Source organism: Stegostoma tigrinum, chromosome 3, assembly GCF_030684315.1.
Source record: "Stegostoma tigrinum isolate sSteTig4 chromosome 3, sSteTig4.hap1, whole genome shotgun sequence".
NCBI lineage: Eukaryota > Metazoa > Chordata > Chondrichthyes > Orectolobiformes > Stegostomatidae > Stegostoma > Stegostoma tigrinum.
Genome location: NC_081356.1, coordinates 134,567,312 through 134,579,674, shown reverse-complemented (window position 1 = coordinate 134,579,674; position 12,363 = coordinate 134,567,312). Strand labels below are relative to the sequence as shown.

Genomic DNA, 12,363 nt, shown 5'->3' with positions numbered 1-12,363 from the left:
AAGTATAGAGGGGATGTCAGAGGCAGGTTCTTTACGCAGAGAGTTGTGAGAGCATGGAATGCGTTGCCAGCAGCAGTTGTGGAAGCAAGGTCATTGGGGTCATTTAAGAGACTGCTGGACATGCATATGGTCACAGAAATTTGAGGGTGCATACATGAGGATCAATGGTCGGCACAACATTGTGGGCTGAAGGGCCTGTTCTGTGCTGTACTGTTCTATGTTCTATGTTCTATGTTCTATGTTCTAAAACAGATGGACCAGGTGAAGGCTAAGGAGGAGTGGAAATTGGAAACAAAACTGATGAACTGAACCAATTTCGAATGTGAGCAGGAAAGAGCATTAGAGATTTTAAGGATATACCAGAGAGTGAGCTGCGGGTGGGGCCAGAGCAGAAGGAGGAAAAGGAATGTTCCAAATACCCGACAAAGAGGCAGGGATAACTGGCAACACCAAAATCCACGGCCACCCCTTTGACCTGAAGAAAATGGGAGGAGTTAAAGAAGAAGTTGCTCAAAGTGCGGGACAAGCTCAGTCAGGCAGAGGAGGGTGGTGGTTGATGAGGACGGTTCAGGCCTCTTGACAAGGAAGAAACAGAGAGCCCACAGACCATCCTGACGAGGAATGAAAGGGGTGTTTATGACCCTGGATCATCAATCTGCTCTGGATTGCTACTCCACAAGTATTGCCATTTTTCTCATATTACCTCTGGCCAGCAGGCCAGTTACTATTCCCAACGATAACCAAGAGCACTCAGGAATTCCCCAAACCTTGTCTTTACCAACATGTCAAGGTACTGTGGCACAGTGGCTAGCGCTGCTGCCTCACAGCACTAGGGACCTGGGTTCGATTACTCCCTCGTGCGACTGTCTGTGTGGAGTTTGCACATTCTCCTTGTGTCTGTGTGGGTTTCCTCCGGGTGCTCTGGTTTCCTCCCACAGTCCAAAGACGTGCAGGTTAGGTGGATTGGCCATGCTAAATTGCCCATAGTGTTCAGGGGTGTGGGTTATAGTGGGGTGGGTCTGGGTGGGATGCTCTGAGGGTCAGCACGGACTTGCTGGGCCAAAGGGCCTGTTTCCACACTGTACTAATTCTACAATTTAAAGACTACAGGGGGAGGCATTAGCCCATCACCCAGCTCTTCAGTGTAAAAGTCTTTAGTACCACCTTCAGCCTGAAGTGCTGTGTTGATGATCCATCTCGGCCTCCTCCAGTGGTCCCCAGCATCACAGATACCAGCCTTCAGCCAGTTTGATTGTCTCCACGTGATATCAAGAAACAGTTGGAGACTCTGCACACTGCAAAGGCTACAGGCCCTGACAACATTCCAGCAATAGGACTGAAGGCTTGTGTTCCAGAACTTGCTGCTCCCGAGCCAAGCTGTTCCAGTGCAGTTACAACACTGGGATCTACCCGACAATGTGGAAAATTGCCCTGGTATGTCCTGTACATAAAAAGCAGGACAAATCCAACTTGGCCAACAACTGCCCCATCAGTCTCCTCTCAATCATCAGTAAAGTGATGGAAGGTGCCAGTAACAGAGTTATCAAGCAGCACCTGCTCAGCAATAACCTGCTCAGTGACTATGGGAACTGCAGATGCTGGAGAATCCAAGATAACAAAGTGTGAGGCTGGATGAACACAGCAGGCCAAGCAGCAGCTTAGGAGCACAAAAGCTGATGTTTCGGGCCTGGACCCTTCCCGCTCAGTAACGCCCAGTTTGGGTTCCGCCAGGGCTACTCAGCTCCTGACCTCATTCCAGCCTTGGTTCACACATGGACAAAAGAGCTGAATTCCAGAGGGTGAGGTGAGAGTGACAGCCCTTGATATCAAGGCTGCATTCAACTGAGTGTGGCATCAAGGAGCCTGAGCAAAACTGGAATCAATGGATATCAGGGCAAACTCTCCGGTGGTTGGAGTCACACCTGACACATAGGAAGATGGTTGTGGCTGTGGGAGGTCAATCATCTCAGCTCCAGGGCATCTCTGCAGGAGATCCTCAGAGTAGTGTCCTCAGCCCAACCATCTTCAGCTGCTTCATCAATGACCTTCCATCCATTATAAGGTCGGAAGTGGGGATGTTCGCTGATGATTGCAGTGTTTAGCACCATTCACAACACCTCAAATACTGAAGCAGTTCAAAGGAGATCTGTTAGAATGATACCAGAAATGAAGAATTCTAGACACAAGGAAGGATTAAAGAGATAGGGTTTCTTAAAGCAGAGAAGAATAAGAGTTGACCTTATTGGGGTATTCAAATTATGAACAATTTTGACAGGGTAAAGTAGGATATTCTGTTTTCATTACAACAAAGCATAGAGTTGGACAAACACAGCAGGCCAAGCAGGATCAGAGGAGCAGAAAAGCTGACATTTCGGTCCTAGACCCTTCATCAGAAAGGGGGGAGGGGGAGGGGGAGAGGGTTCTGAAATAGGGAGAGAGGGCGAGGTGGATGGAAGATGGATAGAGAAGTTAGGTGGAGAGGAGACAGACAAGTTAAAGACAAGAGAGTTGCAGTGGGAGAGAGATCCCCTGAGGTTGGTCCGGAGGGAGGAGGGTAACTTCTTCAGGTTAGGCATCCCTGGAAGAGGCTTCGCAGCGAGGTTAAAATTGTGATCAGAGATAATGGCAACTGCAGATGCTGGAGAGTCCGAGATAACAAAGTGTGGAGCTGGATTGTTTTCATTAGTTCATATGTCAGTTACTGGGGGATCACAATTTCAAGATTGTCAGCAAGAGGGCTGGGAGTAGGATGAGGAAAAACTTCTTTATTCAGTTGTTAAGATTTAGTTGTTTAGTTGTTATGATTTCAAAAGAGAGCTGGATATATATTAGAAAGTGATAAATTTAGGGGGCTGCTGAATTAGGACTGGAGAATTGGACAGGCTGGATAGCTCATTCAGGAGCTGGTACAAACACGAAGGGTAGAATGGCCTCCGTTTGTACTATAAAATTCTATGATTCTATGTCTAAATCTAGCATGACCTGGAGAACATTCAGGCTTGGACTGACAAGAAGCAAGTAATGTTCATATCACAGGAACACTACATAGTGACTGTCTTCAACACGAATGAGTGTAGCCATCTCCCCTTGAAATTCAATGGCATTACCACTGCTCAATTCCCCCCCGTCAACATCATCGTAGTTACCACTGACCCGAAACTAAACTGATCTAGCCATCTAGTGAGTAACTCACCTCCTGACTTCCCAAAGCCTGTCCACCATCTAGAAGGCACAAGTCAGGAGTGTGATGGAATGAAGGGCTTTTCATGTGAGGAATAGTTGTGGGCTCAGGGTCTATACTCAATGGATTTTGAAAGATGAGGGGAGACGCAATTGGAAATTGCAAACTACTGAGAGGCCTGGATACAATGGATGTGAAGAAGATGTTTTAACGAATAGGCGAGACTAAGACCCAAGGGGACAGCCTCAGGGTGAAGGGATGAGCCCTTAGAACTGAGTTGAGGAGGAATTTCTTCGGCTTGAGGGTGGGAAATCTGTGGAATTCATTGACCTGTGTGGATCAACTTATTCAGTGCATTTAAGACAGATATATTCTTGATTAGTGAGGAGGTCAATGTAGGAGGGAGAAGGCAGGAGAATGGGGATCAACCATGATCTACCGGGGGGGGCAGACTCGATGGGCTGAATGGCCTAACTCTGCTCCTTTATATTATGATGTTATGAATCTTAACCACCCCCAAAATGGCCTTTGCAAGCCAATCAGTTCAAGAGGAAAAATTAGAAATGGGCAATTAAAAAATGGCCCAGCCAACAATGGCCATATCCCATGAACAAAAGTATACTTTTTAAAATCCTTGGCGTGGTGCAAGCAAATAGATTAAATTATTTAAGGCCGAGCTCCCATCCTCTTCCTTGCCCCATGATTGTTTCTCAAGTGGTGCCCCTCAGGTTTCTATACCCAATTACTTTTCTCTCTAATGGGCAGAGATGCCTATGGTCCCTTGTACCCACATGATTAATTACCTGTAATTAACTAGGTAGCCTGCAGTGGTTCAAGAAGGCAGCTCACACCCCCCCCCACCCCCCACCTTCTCAAGGGCAACTAGGGATGGGCAATAAATGCTGGCCCCACCAGCAACACCACATCTGTGAATGAATAAAAAAATGTGGAAGGGAGATAGGAATAGAAAGATTAAGTTAAAGGCAGGCAAGGTAGGAGAAGGTTCAGGTGGACAATAAACACAGCAGGAACCTTCTAGGTGAATGACCAGGCCTCTGTATAATTTTAAATAAGATGGCAGCAGTCACCATTGGGAGAGAGAGAGAGCACGGACTGCATTCTGACTAAACTAACTTTGACGTGGATCTGTCAGTTTCTGGCTCCAGGGGTTCTTAAATCATAATAAAGTGGTTCTGTATGTGTTGAGGCCTGGGCAAAGAACAGCCAGCTGGACGGTTTGCAATGTACCAGAACATGCGATAACGTTAAAGTGGTGAGAGCAATGCATGTCTCAATGCGCCTTCACAGTGTTGGAGAATCAACCTGTTCAAAGAAGTTATCCACACCTCTGGGGCACGTAGGATTGGAACCCAGGCTTCCTGACCCAGTGCTAGGGACATGACTTCCGCACCACAAGAGCTCCTTAAGTGCAGCCTTATATATATATTTTGTAAATGCGGCTTTATGTCATGTCCATACTAATCCAAACCACCTTCCATACTTTGTCAACACAGAAAGGAATCTGTATGATGCCACTTTTATCTTAAGGCTTTGTTTCAAGCTGTTTGCTGATTGTGCCCTCTCTTTTCCATTGTTTTCCAGAGGGAATGGGAGCAGCAACACAGCGGGAAGTGGTGAGTTACCCTATAAGCTATCAATCTCTATTGTGGACGTTAGGTTCTATTGCTGCGCTGTGTACTGAGATGTGACAACAGCTATCACTTCTCTTTGAGGTCTTTCTCACATTTTGTAAAGCCAAAATCCTTTACTCCTATACTCCTATCCAATCTCCCAATCCATTCCCAAGATATAGAATAATCATTGTCTATCGTAATTTAATAACTATTGTGTGCCTTTGGTGGAATTTCCTAATCAGTAATCTTCATTTTGCAAAAATACAATCAAACCGCTCCTAAGGATTTGCACAGTGCACCTTCATAGCAAAGAAGCGATAACTAGGGGAATCCTCAACTACAGCTAATTCATTGTTAATTTACAGTTACAGATCACCTCCTTCACTGTGTAGAGTGAAAGGCCTGGCTCAGAATGTGAGAATCATTAGAAGTGGAAAAGGACAACAGGCCCAGAGCTGCCTGCCCCAGTTTGATAGCAGAATGAAGACCAGTTTCTTCTGCCTGGAGAGTTTGGTTCATGGAGCCATTGTCTCAGGATAAGACAATGGTAATTTAGGAAAGAGTTGAAGAATAATTTCTCCTCAAAGGAGATTCTCTATACCTGAAGGTTATAAATGCTGAGTTGCTGAGCATTTTCAAGAGTGAGATCCATAAATCCAAAAGAAATCCAAGAAATTGGGAATAGGGTGAGAGATTTGAGTTAGTGTTGGGCTTTAACCATTTTCTGAAATGGTGGGGCAGGCCTCAGCGCTGGTCAACCTACTCCTATCACTTGTTTTTGAATTTATACCCTGCTCCTCACCATTAGCCTAATGTTTTTTGCTTACTAGAACTTCTTCGAGCCATCTCATGAACAAACTTACACTCCCCACTTCAATGTTCACTGACTTCCCAGCTCAACTATATTTTGGCTGATTTTCGCTCCTATCTGCCCCATCCATAGCACGTGACCTGTGGGATTTGCATTCTTATGATGAATTCTTTTAATACTCTACAGTATATCAAATTTCTTTCCAAGGTAATGTTCTAACTATGAACCTGACAGTGTTGTGTCTTCCTATCCATCTCAGGGATCTTTCCTCCTCCTCCTTCCAGTGATGATATCTACGATGATGTTGATGATATACCTGAAGACATGAAGCCTCGGTAAGAACTATATGATTCTTTGTGGATGTGAGGTTGTTGACCTAAAGGTGCTTTGAGCTTGGAAAATGCACACGCAGAGCAGCTTAGCATGTGAATGGATCCAGAGAAAAGGGCTCAGGGCCCAGGCCATCCTCAGGTTAAATCAGTGAGTAGACTGGTCTTAATGGAGGAACTGAGCAAAGAAATCAGGCAGATTTATCCCTCTCAAATTCCAGGTAGATTGAAGCTGCAGGGAGGGAGGCTGTGGAGGGTCTGGCAACATGGGGGGGAGGTAGTTAGATGGGCTAAGTAGTTGATATTTTACGGGCTACTCTGTCGCTTTAATCTCTCCTCTAGTGTGCAGGCTGGTGCCTGCAGGTTGAGGGGCTGATAGCTGAGACCTGTTGAAGAAAGCTGGGAGAGACTGAAACATTTACAAAGCATGTGGTCTTTGTCCTGGTATCGCCAGTGAGATTGGGGCTTCGGAACAAAGTGGTTCTGGCAGCACTGTGACATAGAAGAGTTCGTCACTCATACAAACTCCTAAATAATAAACTCACTGCACTTTCACAAACCCACTGCTGAAATATGAGCAAATGAATTCACCCAAGGCAAATTTGACTGGTGCAAATAATGGCAGTATAAATTGGTACAGCATTTCTGACTGAATTTCTATCTTCTCATCCTTGTGTCTCATTTTCAATCCTGCACGAGCGCAGGTATTATTCTGCCCATGAGATAGTAGCAGCTGCCGATGCTGGAGAATGTGAGATAACAAGGTGTAGTGCTGGATGAACACAGCAGGCCGAGCAACTCCTTAGAAGCAGGAAGGCTAATGATATTATTTCATATTCTGACCATATTACGAGGATGGAAGTATCCTTATTTAGAATTAAACATGCCAAATAAAACTATAACAGCTTGATTCAGGTCTGAATGTTGGATTTTATTTTACATGCAAACAACCGAAGATGCGATGCACTAGTGGTAGTCAAGAGTTAGTGGTTTTGGGTGACCTAATGTTACAAAGCCTAGGAGTTATTAACAAGTAAGTAATGCCCTGAATGCTTTGAAGCCCTGCGTCACAGGATGCCTCAAAGACTGGGTCCTGGTCCTGGGGACTCCTGAAGAAGATGAAGCTGGAGAAAGATGACAAAGACAAAAAGGCGAGAGAAAAGCATAACAGTGACGCTCAGGGTGAAAGCGGTGAACGGCAACTCCCGTAAGACACCAAACCACAAGAACACCAGCGTACTAATAACCACACTCAGTACTAATGTGTTTGACAGTTTGCGCTAACTGCATAGAGGATTGTGAATCTATCACTGATCCATTTGTTGTGGAAACAATATCCAGACTGACCTTAACCCAATCAAAAGCTCCACGCCTTCAATCAGAATAAATTCCAGTTTCGCGAACAACCTTTTCCGGACTTATTTTTCTTGCTCATTACTCCATATGTTTTGCCCTGACATTCAGCGAGCTTTAATGAATTAATCTGGCTTCACGCCGTATTGATGAGGATTCACCCACTGCTAACGCACTGACTCACTGTTATTGTTTAGGCAGCGTGAGAAGCAGGTATAAAATATCAGCTGCCGAGACCAATGTCGTTGTTACTAATGAATCTTTTTGTTTTCTACGTAGAACTAATCATTGCACTTCTCAAATGCTGGCTCAGTTGATAAGAAAACTTATCACTGAGTACCTTTGGAGAACTTTCTGGAGGCTGAAGTAATGTCTTTTGTGTTTTCTCTGTTACAAGAAAGAGAATGTAGGAGCAGGAGACCAATCAGATTCTCAAACCTGAGACAGTGGGGACTGCAGATGCTGGAGAATCCGAGATAACAAGGTGTGGAGCTGGATGAACACGGCAGGCCAAGCAGCATCTCAGGAGCGGGAAGGCTGACGTTTTGGGCCTGGACCTTTCATCAGAGCAGGGTCCAGGCCCGAAACATCGGCTTTTGTGCTCCCGAGATGCTGCTTGGCCTGCTGTGTTCATCCAGCTCCACACTTTGTTATCTCGGATTCTCAAACCTGTTCTTCCAGTCAATTAGACCACGCCTGGTCTGTTTCTTAACTCCACTCACCCTTCCTTTACTCGTCATGTTAGTGCCCTACACACAGAGCCTGGTGGGTAAGCATTTAAGGACAGACTGCAGAAAATATTTTGGTAAAACAAAATTGAGAGCTGGATTGGAGATGTGCTTACTTCCCCAGCCTCTTTGTCAGATACGACATCAGTTCTCAGGCCTCTTGGCGACTCTTCAGGACCTCCCAACTGGGCCACTTCTCACAAGATGCCACTTTACAGCAAAAATTGAACTGTAAAACAGGACAGCCTTCCCAATTTGGAGATGGATTTCTTATATACCAAGAGTTAACTGGAATCGAAATGTCTCCCTTTGTAAATGATGCAGAGATAACACATCAGTCTATCTGCTGTTTACGCTATAGTGAATAAACAAGGATGGTCCCATGACCTCTGGGAGCCTATTTTGCAGGATTCCATGTCCAGTTTTACAAAGCGACTAGCCTACTTTACACAATGTAGCACTCCAATGACACAAGTAGCAAATTGTGGGTGGTGGCCTAAGCTTTGGCGAGCCAGGGCTTCGTGAATAATTCCCAACCTCTGACCGGCATTTGAGGTTCCACAGGAACCAGTGCGGGGCCACATTTATTTACATTACACATTAATGACTTGGATGAGGAAAGTGAATATTCTGATTGCAGATGGCACAAGAATAGGTGGGAAGGCAAGTGGTGAGAATTACAGAGTTTGCAGAGGGACATAGGCAGGTTAAGCACTTGGGGAAAATGGAATATAATGCGGGAAAATGTGAGGTAATGTGCTTTGATGAAGACAAATTTGTTCTCTCAGAGGAGTGAATCTGTGGAATGCTTTACCACAGAGGGCTGTCAAGGCAGGGTCATTAAGTATATTGAAGGCTGAGATAGATTTATAATCAGTAAGGGGTTCAAGGGTTATGGGGAAAAGGCAGGAAAGTGGAGTTGAACATTATTGTATCAGCCATGATCTCAGCGAATGATGGAGTAGACTCAAAAGGCTCTATGGCCTACTCCTGGTCCTACATCTTATGATCATTTGTAGGCACAACATTTGCATGAATTGGTTAGTTCAGTTTCCAGTCAGTGGATATTGTCAGTTGTGGTGTGTGGGTACAATTCAGTGATTACAGTACCGCTGAATGTCAAGGAAAGATGGTTCAATTCTCTGTTGCTGGTCAAGGTCATTGCCTGGCGTCTGATTAATGACATAGACGTGGGCGTCCAGACCGCAGGTTCAGAAAGCAAAACAGAAATTTCTGGACAAACTCAGCTGACCATTCTTCAGAACAGGCCAAAGTGGCCCTTCTGAAGAAGGATGACTGGGCTCAAAATATTAACTTTCACTCCACAAACGATGCCAGACCTGCTGAGTTTTGATCTTCTACATCTGCAGTTCTTTGTTTTATTTTACCAGTTTCAGAATTTGTGGATTACAGTAAACATAATATGGAGAGTCCAGTTGAGTTTGTGATCAATGACAGTCCCCAGGATGTTGATAGTGGGTGGGGGGGTGGGGGGGGGGCGGGGTTCAGTGATGGTAACGCCATTGAATGTCAAAGAGTAGTGGTTAGATTGTCTCTTGTTGGTGATGGTTATTGCCTGGAATTTGTGTGGTACAGATGTTATTTGCCACTTGTCAGCCCAAGCCTGGGTATTGTCCAGATCTTGTTGTATTTGAACATAGACTGCTTCAGTATCTGAGGAGCTGCAAATGGGGCTGAACATTGTGAATTGTAAGAAGGGCAGAGATTAGCTGGTGGAATGGTTGGGCATGTGGCCTACCAGGGACAAAATACAATTCTAGGGTGTGTGTAAAAGCAGAGGGGTTTTAGCAAGTGATTTAAGGGGGCACAAAATGTTGAGAAAATGGTTAATTAGTATAAGGGTATGGGATGCTGGGCTTTAGAAAACAGCACATAAAGTACATAACTTCATAAAACATGTTTTCAGTCATAATTGGAGCATTATGTCCAAATCCAGGCACTAAATATTGGAAGAATGTGAAGGATGGAAATAGATTCATGAGAAACGTTCCAGGGTTGATGGTCTACCATTCTGAAGGTAGATTGGACAATCTGAGGCTTTTCTCCTAGGCCAGGAAACATTTGAGAGAAGATTCCACACAGATATTCAGAATTATTAGGGCCCTGGTCAAATGAGGTATAAACTGCTTAAAGATTGAAACACAGAGGCCGACCAATTGAAATAAATGGCTATGTCAAAAAAAGAAGCATGGGGGTAGATACTATTTATAGAACATAAAACATAACAGCACAGTACAGGCCCTTCGGCCCTCGATGTTGTGCTGACCTGTCATACCGATCTCAAGCCCATCTAACCTACACTATTCCATGTACATCCATATGCTTTTCCAATGATGACTTAAATGTACCTAAAGTTGGTGAATCTACTACCGTTGCAGGCAAAGCGTTTCATTCCCTTACTACTCTCTGAGTAAAGAAACTACCTCTGACATCTGTCCTATATCTTTCACCCCTCAATTTAAAGCTATGCCTCCTCATGCTCGCCGTCACCATCCTAGGAAAAAGGCTCTCCCTATCCACCCTATCTAACCCTCTGATTATTTCATATGTATCAATTAAGGCACCTCTCAACCTTCTTCTCTCTAATGAAAACAGCCTCAAGTCCCTCAGCCTTTCCTTGTAAGACCTTCCCTCCATACCAGGCAATATCCTAGTAAATCTCCTCTGCACCCTTTCCAAAGCTTCCACATCCTTCTTATAATGCGGTGACCAGAACACCAGAGTTTTGTACAGCTGCAGCATAACCTCTTGGTTCCGGAACTCGATCCCTCTATTAATAAAAGCTAAAACACTGTATGCCTTCTTAACAGCCCCGTCAACCTGGGTGGCAACTTTCAAGGATCTGTGTATTTAGTGCAGCAAATGGTTAGGATCTGGAATGCATCACCTAAGAGCATGAGGGAGGTGAAATAATTGCACAGAGGACAGTATCCTGTCATCAAGCCACACATTAGTGACCCTAATGCAGCCTCATCACAATCAATCCCAGAGTGCCAGCATGTCTGACACTCCTGTTTATACCTGTCAGCCAGGGCTCCCTGATTGGACCAGATTAACAGCCCTAATCAGCGAACACATATTCTGTGAGCTCCACCTGGCTGATCTTGTTATAATCACTACGGGAGGCGAGTTCAGTTGTGGCCTTTGTAACGGTTTGGACATTAATCTGGACAGAAAGTGTTTGCTGAACTGCAGGGAAGATGTGGGTGAGTGGGACTAGCTGAGTTGTCTTGAAGAGAACCTGGACAGGCACAGTGGGCCAAATAGCCGTTTTCTATGCCGCCAACATTCCACGATTCTATGGAAGGGAGACAGGGAATCACAGGCATCAGTGTATCCCCACCATTCCATGAACCTGTGTTAATTCCCATTTTAGTCCTGAGTGGTACATTAACACACAACTTCTGTCACAAGAGGTGAGACTGTTAACAGTAAATGCAGCCGACAGGAAAGAAAGACAGAATATTGGTAGCTGCTTCGTGGACAGCTGTGACTGAACTTATAAGTCATTGAATGGGAAGCTATTTGAGACATTTCTGTATAATAAAGTGTGAAGCTGGATGAACACAGCAGTCCAAGCAGCATCTCAGGAGCACAAAAGCTGACGTTTTGGACCTAGACACTGGTCTAGGCCTGAAACATCAGCTTTTGTGCTCCTGAGATGCTGCTTGGCCTGCCGTGTTCATCCAGCTGCACACTTTGTTAAACTAACAGGAGGGTGCTGTTTTTAATAAGAATGGTTCAGCTTTGACTTAAGCAATTTCATTGTGGGCATTGTCGTTTTCAGTACAGGGAAAGTTGATTGTCTACACAATGTTGAATGATTTAAGATTGGTCAGACTGTATCGCATCCTCACAGTGCAGAAAGCCTAGTTTTAAGTTTTGACTTTGGCAGTTAGAAAGCAATTAGGTCAACACACTGCAACCTCACAGCGGCAGGGACCCGGGTTTGATTTCACCCTCAGACGACTGTCTGTGTGGAGTTTGCACATTCTCCCCATGTCTGCGTGGGTTTCCTCCGGGTGCTCCAGTTTCCTCCCACAGTCCAAAGATGTGCAGGCTAGGTGGATTGGCCATGCTAAATTGCCCGTAGTGTTCAGGGGTGTGTGGGTTATAGGGGGATGGGTCTGGGTGGGATGCTCCAAGGGTCAGTGTGGACTTGTTGGGCCAAAGGGCCTGTTTCCACACTGTAGGGAATCTATGAACACAGAGAACACTAGAGAAAATCAGCGGTTCTGGCTGCATCTATGGAGAGAGAAACAGAGTTAATGTTTCAAATCTGATGTGACTTTTCTTTAGAGCTGAA

General features: G+C 45.0%; 1 protein-coding gene across 3 annotated transcripts in view; it reads left to right on the top strand.

The window, feature by feature from the left end:
• Nucleotides 1-12,363, top strand: part of LOC125450961 (FYN-binding protein 1) — a 177,244-nt gene that overhangs the window by 134,573 nt on the left and 30,308 nt on the right. For 2 of the 3 annotated variants that reach the window (XM_059644957.1, XM_048527468.2), the window contains exons 10-12: nucleotides 4,784-4,815; nucleotides 5,886-5,961; nucleotides 7,016-7,162. In XM_059644957.1, the coding sequence (XP_059500940.1) occupies nucleotides 4,784-4,815; nucleotides 5,886-5,961; nucleotides 7,016-7,162 (255 nt within the window). The remainder of the gene's footprint in view (nucleotides 1-4,783; nucleotides 4,816-5,885; nucleotides 5,962-7,015; nucleotides 7,163-12,363) is intronic. The other variant, XM_059644958.1, reaches the window with a different exon arrangement.